At 43.1% G+C, this 9,938-nt stretch overlaps 1 protein-coding gene across 1 annotated transcript in view; it reads left to right on the top strand.

Annotated features, from left to right (window-relative positions):
* Window positions 1-2,726: 2,726 nt before the first annotated feature.
* The window catches only part of EPG5 (ectopic P-granules autophagy protein 5 homolog), a 131,137-nt gene continuing 123,925 nt past the window's right edge, over window positions 2,727-9,938 (top strand). The window contains exon 1 of the mRNA XM_025365545.1: window positions 2,727-2,891. Coding sequence (XP_025221330.1) covers window positions 2,829-2,891 — 63 coding nt within the window. The 5' untranslated portion in view covers window positions 2,727-2,828. The remainder of the gene's footprint in view (window positions 2,892-9,938) is intronic.

Raw genomic sequence — 9,938 nt, 5'->3', positions numbered from 1 at the left:
TATGTACAGGAACTTTTCTGAGTCCCTATTCCCATTCTCCCTTTTAAAATTGTTGCTGTGGCAACAGAGACTTCAAGTCTATATCCTTCAAAAGGAGTAGTTTCAAAACCACCTTCTGGGTTCAAATTATATCATTACCTAACTGATAGTTGCTTTACAATTTGTTTGGATTCTACTGAACTTGAATTGTCTGGCTGCTGACCCCACTTTCTGAAATTAATCCAGTGACAGATAACTTTGTGATGGAAAATGTAGGTCTCCTTAGTAGTTAGCCCTCTGCCAGGTGACTTGGTTTCTGCCTCCCCTTATATCTGGTTGCTCCTTCCTCTCTAATTCTCTAAATATCTTTTTATACAGAGCAATTTGGCTCTCTCTGGCCTCTCCGGTCATCATACTCACATTCACCATCTTGACAAGTGCAGTAAGCCACATAAATGCAGCAGAAGTACCTTATGCAGTCCTGGGAGTTTGTGGTTTTGAGTTGTTTTTTAAAAATTTTTTTTTTAGTTTTGGAGACGGAGTCTCACTCTGTAGCCCAGGCTGGAGTGCAGTCGCACGATCTTGGCTCATTGCAACCTCTGCCTTCCGGGTTCAAGCAATTCTCCGCCTCAGCCTCCCAAGTAGCTGGGACTACAGGCGCACGCCGCCACGCCTGGCCTTTTTGTATTTTAGTAGAGAATGGGGTTTTACTGTGTTGCCCAGGCTGGTCTTGAACTCCTGAACTCAGGCAATCCGCCTGCCTCGGCCTCCCAAAGTGCTAAGGATTATAGGTGTGAGCCACTGTGCCTGGCTGAGTTACTTTTTAAAGAAACTTCATTTCTTTCCTTCTCCTCCTCTTTCTCCCATCCTCCCTGATTAACCTCTTTTTGTGTGGAACTCACCAGGGGTGTCACCCCTTCATTCAGTCTTTCCAATGTATGCCTCTTTTCCCCTTTAGGCGATGATACACATATCACAATGTATCTATGTGTTGTGTCTGCTTGCTAACCAAACTGTAAAACATGCAAATTGAGAGTAGGGTCAGTTGTGTTTTGCTGATCAAGTAGTGGGTGGCACGTAGAGAACTTTAAATGTCATGAATGACTTAAACTGGGAGAGGTCAGAGAGCAAGGGTATTCCATACTGGGAGAAATATCAGCAAAAGTTATGGATAGTAATGGTGGTAAAAAGATTTGGTTCATATTTGCCAACTCTTTGCAGGTGATAACTTTATATACATGTACACACACACACACACACACACCAGAACATACAAAGTACGTGTACATTCTGAGTAGCTTAATAATTTTTGTTGTTGAGGATTTGGGAATAAAATACATGAAATTGTATTATATACTCAATTAAAATATGATCATAAACAAGCAAACTGCATCTCTGAAGTCTTTTCCATTTTTCATGCCATATTCCTGGATTTTTCATTCTAGGGTATGCTACAGGTGGGTGGATGGTCTTTTTCCTCCCTCCCATACACTCCATTTCTCTTTTATTTATTTATTTATTTATTTTTGACAGAGTTTTGCTCTTGTTGCCCAGGCTTGAGTGCAATGGTGTGATCTTGGCTCACTGCAACCTCCGCCTCCCGGGTTCAAGAGATTCTCCTTCCTCAGCCTCCCGAGTAGCTGGAATTACCGGCATCCACCACCACGCCAGGTGATTTTTTTTTTTTTTTTGTATTTTTAGTAGAGTTGGGGGTTTCACCATATTGCCCAGGCTGGTCTCGAACTCCTGACCTAAGGTGATCCACCCGCCTAAGCCTCCCAGAGTGCCGGGTTACAGGCGTGAACCACTGCGCCTGGCCCACTCCATTTCAACTATCTTACCCCACCGCCAGACAAAACTCATATTCATTTGTGTGATTCACGAAATATTTATTTAGTATCTACTATGTGCTACTATGTGCAGTGTTCTAGAGACCCTTGGATACATCAGACAACAAAATCAAGAATCCTGCCATTGAGAATCTTACATTCTGGGAGGACTGACAGACACTAACAATAAGGATACAAGCAAATTGCAGAAATCCTAGAGCTCGGAAGGGAAGATGTGGACAAGTTTTTCACATCTGGAAATTTCAGATGAAGCACACTGTGTAAAACGTATACTAAGAATACTTTTACGGGTCTTATTTGTCTTGTTACCTGTTTGCCTGTCCTTTTAGGAACACATGTCTCTTTTCCAGTCTAGGAATTTGTACAGTAATGATAATAACTACCATGTACCGACATGCCTGCTGCTACCAGCAGTTTTCTTGCAGAGCCTCATGACATCCGAAAAGGCAGGTATGATCATTCCCCTTTACAAAAGAGGACACTGCAGTGCACACCCCAATGGGCGTCAGGGTTTCTTCCTTGCGCGCAGTGCGGATTTAGGCTAACCGACTGGATCTGGTTATCTGAAGATGAAAAAAAGACTGGCAAATCCACTTCCCGGATTTCTTCAAGCCGACGCGGCTGAGGTGTGCGAGCGCGCCCGGGGTCCACACTGAGTGCCATTCTGCAGAGCCGGGAGACGGGGTAGGTCGGTCGGTCAGCCTGGGTCGACCCCCTAGTCCAACGTAACCCAAGACACCTGTGCGCCGGGTGGAGCCAGGGTTAGGGGTGGGGCCTGGGCTCCGGGGAGGGGGCGGGCCCGCCGTCCTCCAGTGCAAATGCGTCCCGGAGTGGTTTGTCCTACGTTGCGGCCCGTAGAGGCTCCGAGTCACCGCCTCTTCTCCGGGAGTGGCGGACATTCGATCATGTGACAGTCCGGAGGCCAGAACCGGGCAGGTTGCGTGAAGCGCAGGGGTTTCACAAAAACAAACGGTGACGGCGCCGCGGCAGGGTCTATCTATGGCCGAGGCGGTGAAGCCCCAGCGCCGGGCCAAGGCCAAGGCCAGCCGGACTAAAACAAAGGTGAGGATCTCCCCACCCTCCCGAGGCTCTGGCAGTGTGCTGTGTCTCCCTGCTCCTCTCTTCGGCCTCCCCAGCCAAATCTACTCCCGTTCCCTGAGCCGTCTGCATCCTCTGCCTCCACCTTTCAATATTTGATCCCACCACCCGTTGACATCCGCCCTTCTCCTCCATTCCTTCTCCACACCCCCGTGCCACACTCTGTCAGGACCCCATTTTTCCTTCTCCCTCCTGTGACTTCACTGGCCTCTTCTTTTTCACCTCTCTTCTTGGCTTTCCTCACCTGGGTCTGGTTTCCTGCTGTGAAATAATTTTTCTCTTTCCAGCCCCATCGTTGACTCTCTCTTTACTCCTTTATATCCTAGAACATTTTCAGTCACTGCCATGCGTAAAGAGGGAAGGTTCCTCTCCTCCACGCGGAGAAGGTACCTTTGGCAGAACTTTATAAGTAGACTAGTGATGTGCCATTTCTCATCACTTTGAAAGTTCAAGATGACATTGATGCTGCCTCTGTTTATTTCTTATTATCTTGATTGTTTATAAGGGGCACGAATGGCTAGAAATTAACCCAGGGCGGGACTCACACAATAGGGAAGTATTTGGATTTTCTGGGTTTCCTGTATTAGACTACATGTGGTATTAGAGTGATTTTAAGTTGATTTGTCTGTAAGTGCAGTCTGGATTTTCATTTTGTTTATACATATGTGTGTGAGATATATATGATATATATATGTATTATATATATATGATATATATGTATTTTATATATATGATATGTATTATATATATGATATATATATATTATATACATATATTTTTTAGGCGGAGTCTCGCTCTGTCGCCCAGGCTGGAGTGTAATCTCGGCTCACCGCAACCTCCGCCTCCTGGGTCGGAGTTACTTGGGAAGCGATTCTCCTGCCTCAGCTTCCGGAGTAACTGGGATTACAGACATGCGCGACCACACTCGGCTAATTTTGTATTTTTAGTAGAGACGGAGTTTCTCCTTGTTGGTCAGGCCTCAAACTCCTGACCTCAGGTGATCCGCCCCCTTAGCCTCCCAAAGTGCCCGGATTACAGGCGTGCGCCTCCTCGCCCGGCCTGTTTATATGTATTTTCTAAGATGATCAGATCAAATGGTGCTCCCGGATGGCCAGACCTCATAATTTTGGCTTACCTGAAACAGAGTTTACATTTGGGAAATAAGGAGGATGGTATTGCAAGTGCAGGACATTTTTTTCCCCAGAAGTGGGTGGTGTTCCAAAGCAGGTGTAATTTAAACATGATACTGTAATCCGATTTTCTCATGGGAACAAGGTTTTAACAGGAGGCTAGTGTTCATAGGTACCATACCTAATAGACTGTAAATGACTTATGTGGATTTCTTTCATTATGATACTCTTTTTTTTCTTTCTAACTTTTATTTTAGGTTTAGAGGGTACATGTGGAGGTTTGCTACATGGGCAAATTGCACGTCTTGGTGGTTTAATGTGCAGATTATTTTATCACCCAGGTAATGAGTATAGTGCTTGACAGGTGGTTTTTTTTTATCCTTACCGTCTTCCCTCCTTCCACCCTCAAGTAGGCCCTGGTATCTATTATTCCCTTCTTTGTGTCCGTGTGTACTTAATGTTTAGCTCCCACTTATAAATGAGAACATGTGGTATTTGATTTTCTGTTTCTGCATTAATTTGCTTAGGATAATTGCCTCTAACTGCATCCATGTTGCTCTTGAGGACAAAATTTTGTTCTTTTTTATGTCTGCGTAGTATTCCATGCTGAGTATTTACCACATTTTCTTGATATGACTTTTTAAAAGGCTGTAGTGGAGTTAGACACATTGGTGTAGCCATGTCTGTGAGGAGTTATTCTGGGGAGAAAGTCATTTTGGTACTGACTTTCAGGAATTTTGTTTGTTTTTTTTGAGTCAGAGTTTCACTTTTGTTGCCCAGTCTGGAGTGCAGTGGCGTGATCTGTGCTTACCACAACCTCTGCCTCCTGGGTTCAAGCAATTCTCCTGCTTCAGCCTCCTGAGTAGCTGGGATTACAGGCATGCCCCACCATGCCTGGCTAATTTTGTATTTTTAGTAGAGACGGGGTTTCTCCATGTTGGTCAGGCTGGTCCCCAACTCCGGACCCCAGGTGATCTGCCCACCTCGGTCTCCCACAGTGATGGGATTACAGGCATGAGCCACCACACCCCGCTCAGAAATATTTTTAAGAGAAATGCTTTTGCATTGTATTGGGTTGGTAAAGAACTATCCAGGTCCAGGAGGAAGGAAAAAGCCATTGGCCAGCTATGCATAAGATCCCTAAACCTGCTTAACAATGAGACTACCAAAAAAAAAAAAAAAAAATTATACCTATCCAGTGAAGAAAAAAAAAATCCCCGAACCTAGAATGCAGTAGTGCATAACACAGAAATGTTAGTTATCTATGAGAGCGGAATCTTAAGTCTTAATCTCTAGTTTTTTTCCCCAATATATTGATGAAACTAAAGCCTCCAGGGGTGAAATTATTGCTCAGTGTCATGCAGTTAGTGAGAGAACTCAGGTTAAAGCCAGAAATCCTGACTCTCAATCCAGGAGCTTAATAGTTATTTCATATTTCATATGTCTTTTGTCTTTCCATAGATAGAATGTTGCAAATACTTTAAAAAGAGTCTGTTAAGGGGATTCCCTCATAAGTTATTTTGTTTAAAACAGAATTTCTAAATTAAAAAGTTAAAAATCTTAAGCTTTTAGATCCATCATGAAAAACCAATTGATTATATTTTTTTATCCATCTTAGGCAACTTTCCTATACAAACGTACGTTAATTTTTTTTTGTTGTTAAAGTTTATGAAGAGGCCTTTAGTTCAGAGGCATTTTGTCAAACCAAAAATCCTTGACATCTGCTTTTGCCCACACTCTAAATCTAATCATTCACTAAGCCTTGCCAATTGCATTTTCTAAATATTCTTTTGATTCTGTGCATTTCCTCTCCATCCTAACTACTATGACCTTACTCCAAGGAGGATTGCTTCTAAACTGGCCTCTTTACATTCATTCTTGCTGCCCATTCTCTAAACTGAGCTGGATATATATTTTTCAAAACAAAACTGATCATGTTACTCTCCTCAAAATCTTTCAAAGGTTTCCCATCACTCAGAGACTAGAGTCCAAAGCATAGACTAAGGGCTCTGTATGATCTTGCCTCTGTCTTCCTCCTCAGCCTCAGTTCTACCACCACTCCCACCATTCTCCCTTTTCTTTCCTTTTTGAGACCGAGTCTCACTCTGTCGCCCAGGCTGGAGTGCAGTGGTGTGATCTTGGCTCACTGCAACCTCCGTTTCTTGGTTCAAACAATTCTCCTGCCTCAGCCTCCTGAGTAGCTGGGATTATGGTGCCTGCCACCATGCCGGGCTAATTTTTGTGTTTTTAGTAGAGACAGGGTTTCACCACGTTGGCCAGACTCTTCTCAAACTCCTGGCCTCGGGTGATCTACCCGCCTCGGCCTCCCAAAGTTGTCTTTTGATTCTTAACCTTTATGTCCTTTCCTGCTTCAGGGCCTTTGCCTGTGTTGTTTCCTCTGACACCCCTTCCTGTCCCTCTTTACCTAGCCCACTACTCATTTATGAGGTGTCAGCTAAACAGTACTTTGGCAGAGAAGCTTTTTCTCATCTCCCTGGTGTCACTGCCTCTCCAATAGCACTCTTCTGCCCTTTGTGCCACTCATCTCATTTGTGGTTACTTTGTCCACATTTCTCTTCTCCCTTAGATTTTGAACTCACTGAGGGAGGGACCTGTCTTGTTCTCAGTACCCTTCACAGCCTCTTTGTCACTTGATAATGTTCATCGAATGATGAAATAAATGCCAGTAATGAAGAATATTTCCAAGCATGGTCACTCAGAAGAATTTAATAAATTTCCTCTGACTAGTATGAGAAAACGGATGAAAAATGTCCATGACACCAGCAAAGCCCCTATCTTTGCCAATCTAGAAAGTTAATTCTTTTAGAATAAAACAATCTAGAAAGTTATTATTTTTTTTGGAGTAAATTGATGCACTTGTTAGTGCTGGTTATAGTTCAATTATGGTTATAAAGTCCTGCATTAATGAAACCTTTACCATCTGTAGTATAATTTGGCAACTATTTTGGGAAGCACAAACTGGTTCAAAGTCTCAGTTCAGGAAGTGGATAGTGTCATGTGCTGTTGCCTTTAGACAGTTTGAGTGGCTTCTGGATTTTACCCAGCAGCTGACCTACATTCCTCAATGTTAATCATCTGGTAGCTAACCTCTGCTGATAGGTTATGGTTAGGTATGTGGTGCTTATTGCCTGATGCCTAAGAGATAGACCCAATAATGTTTTCATTTCTTTATTATCATTCTCTGCTATAAAATCCCCCAACTCTTGATAAATTACAAGTTAAGTACAGTAGATTCTTAGATTTGGACTTACTCTGCAGAAGTAGTGCATTTTATAGGTTTTTTTTTTTTTTTTACCAGTTAATATTAAATTCTGAATGCCAACAACTTATTAATAGTGAGAGCATCCAGTAATTGCTAAGGACAGACAGATGTGTCCCAGAAGGTCCCAGGAAAAACCTTTAAATCCCTGTCTCCCTTGTGCCATGCCTAGATGATTGATTTCCACCTCTAGTCCCTTTCTACCAGGAGTGGTTATTGGCGTGAAGTTGAGGGATGCTGCATAGTATTATTTAGCTTCTTTTGTGTCTCCTAAAAGCCATTCATTTATTAAACAAACACTCATTGATCACCAGTTATGTTCCAAAAACTATTCTAGGCTCTTGGGATGTAAAAGAGAAAAAAGCCCAAAGAACTTGGCTTTAGTGGAACTTAACATTCTAGAGGGAGAAGACAAAAAACAAGCAAGCTAAACAAACAAAAATCCATGAAGAAGAAAATATATCATGCTTTATAAGTGCTATGGAAAAAAAGAAAAAGAACAGGTTGAAGAGTTGGGGAGTACTGGTTAGAGGTTAGGATGGGTGGTCTGGATAGTTGTTTTTTTTTGGGGGGGGGACAGAGTCTTACTCTCGTCACCCAGGCTGGAGTGCAGTGGCGTGATCTTGGCTGACTGTAACCTTTGCCTCCCAGGTTCAAGCAATTCTCCTGCCTTAGCCTCCTGAGTAGCTGGGATTACAGGCACCCACCACCACGCCCGGCTAATTTTTTTACTTTTAGTAAAGGTTTTGCCATGTTGGCCAGGCTGGTCTCGAACTCCTGACCTCAGGTAATCTGCCCACCTCAGCCTCCCATAGTGCTGGGATTACAGGCATGAGCCACCACGCGCGGCCTGGCTCGTTCTTATTGAGGGTGACATTTAAGTAAAGACATGAAAGGGAAGAGATAGTTCACTATGTGGATATTGGGGGAGAAGTGTTTCAGGCAGAGGGACTAGCCAGGAAAAGGCTGTCTGGCGGTGGCGTGCCAGACCTGTCCTAGGAACTGCAAGGAGGCAGTGTGGTTAGCGCGGAGTGAGTGAGGGGAAAACAGTAGGAGATGAAGTCAGAAAGGTAGCAGAGCCCAGTCACGTCGGGCCTTGCATGAGCTTTTACTCTGAGTGACATGGAATCAACACAGTGTTTTGAGGAGAGGAATGACATGATTCCACTTGTGCTTTAAAGGATCACTGTGCCTGCTTTTTGGAGAATAGACTGTAAGGGGGCAAGGGTAGAAGCAGAGACCATCTGAGACTATTGCAGTCACCCAGGCAAGAGGTAATGGTGGCTTGGGCCAGGATCGTCAGAGAGAAGGTGGTGAGGAGTGTTTGAAGTCTGAGAGCCAAGAGGGTTTGCTGAGGTTGGGATGTGGGATGTAAGAGAAAACAGTCAAGGAAGACCCTGAGAAGGAGAAAGCTGTGGGTGGAACAGGTTTTAGGGGGAAGATCAGGAGTTTGGTTTTAGGTATATTAATTTTGAAATAAACATGTAGCAATGCGGAGTAGGCTAGGACGTGTGACTCCAAGCCTACTCCATATCTCTACATGTTTATTTCAAGTGATGAATAGAAACTTCCCATTTATTTCCTAAAACTTAAAAAAAAAAAAACTTCAGTTTTAAACAATTACTTACTTTCTGATTCCTCATTGCTTAAAGTGTGTATGAGTGTACACATATACACACTCTCACACACTGTACAACCCAGAAATGAAATGCCCAGAATTCCATCTTCTGGAAATAACTGTTGATAATGGTTTGTTGTATTTTTCTTTAGGTTTTTTTTCCCATATACCCACACTCCAGAGCATATTTACTGTAATGTATAGTTAAGTATGTTTTTCTGTGTTTATCAACTCTTTCTTTATAGTTGGTTATTGTTTCTCCATTTGAATAACTTTAAAATTGATTTTTTACCTGTATGTAACTTATGTGGAGATTAAATATAAAGAAATAGATTTTTCTTAATGTGCGTGGCATTTTTAGTTGTAAGAAATATCTTTTGTTGGCTTGATGGTACCAGCCTGTAGTTTCAATTAGGAGGGAGGCTAGGCAGGACTGTTTGAGCGCAGGAGTTCAGGGCTGCAGTGTGCTATCATTGTGCCTGCAAATAGCCAGTGCACTCTAGCTTGGGCAACACAGTGAGACGGTGTCTCTGATTTTTTTTTTTTAAAAAAAGGAAGTACCTTTTGCTTAAATTATGTTACTTGATACACATGGAATTGATATACACAGAGTTGTTTGAATTTTATTTTGTGATCTATAATGATTATTATATGTACATTATGTCTTCCTTCTGTGTCTTTATTTATTTATTTTTATAAAGGTAGAGATGGGATCTCCCTGTGTTACCCAGGTTGGTCTCAAACTCTTGAGCTCAAGGGATCCTCCTGCTTTGGCCTCCAAAGTGCTGGGATTACAGGTGTGAGCCACTGCACCTGACCTTTATTTTTTTTTAACTGAAGTAGGTAGTTGAAGGCAGTTGCTCTTGTTGCTCAGGCTGGAGTGCAGTGGCGCGATCTCAGCTCACTGCAACCTCCACCTCCCGGGTTCAAGTGATTCTCCTGCCGCAGCCCCCCAAGTAGCTGGATTTATAGGCACCCACCAC

The sequence above is a fragment of the Theropithecus gelada genome, chromosome 18 (assembly GCF_003255815.1).
Source record: "Theropithecus gelada isolate Dixy chromosome 18, Tgel_1.0, whole genome shotgun sequence".
Classification (NCBI taxonomy): Eukaryota; Metazoa; Chordata; class Mammalia; order Primates; family Cercopithecidae; genus Theropithecus; species Theropithecus gelada.
The sequence above is the reverse complement of the archived record's forward strand: the minus strand, read 5'-3'. Positions and strand labels throughout refer to the sequence as shown.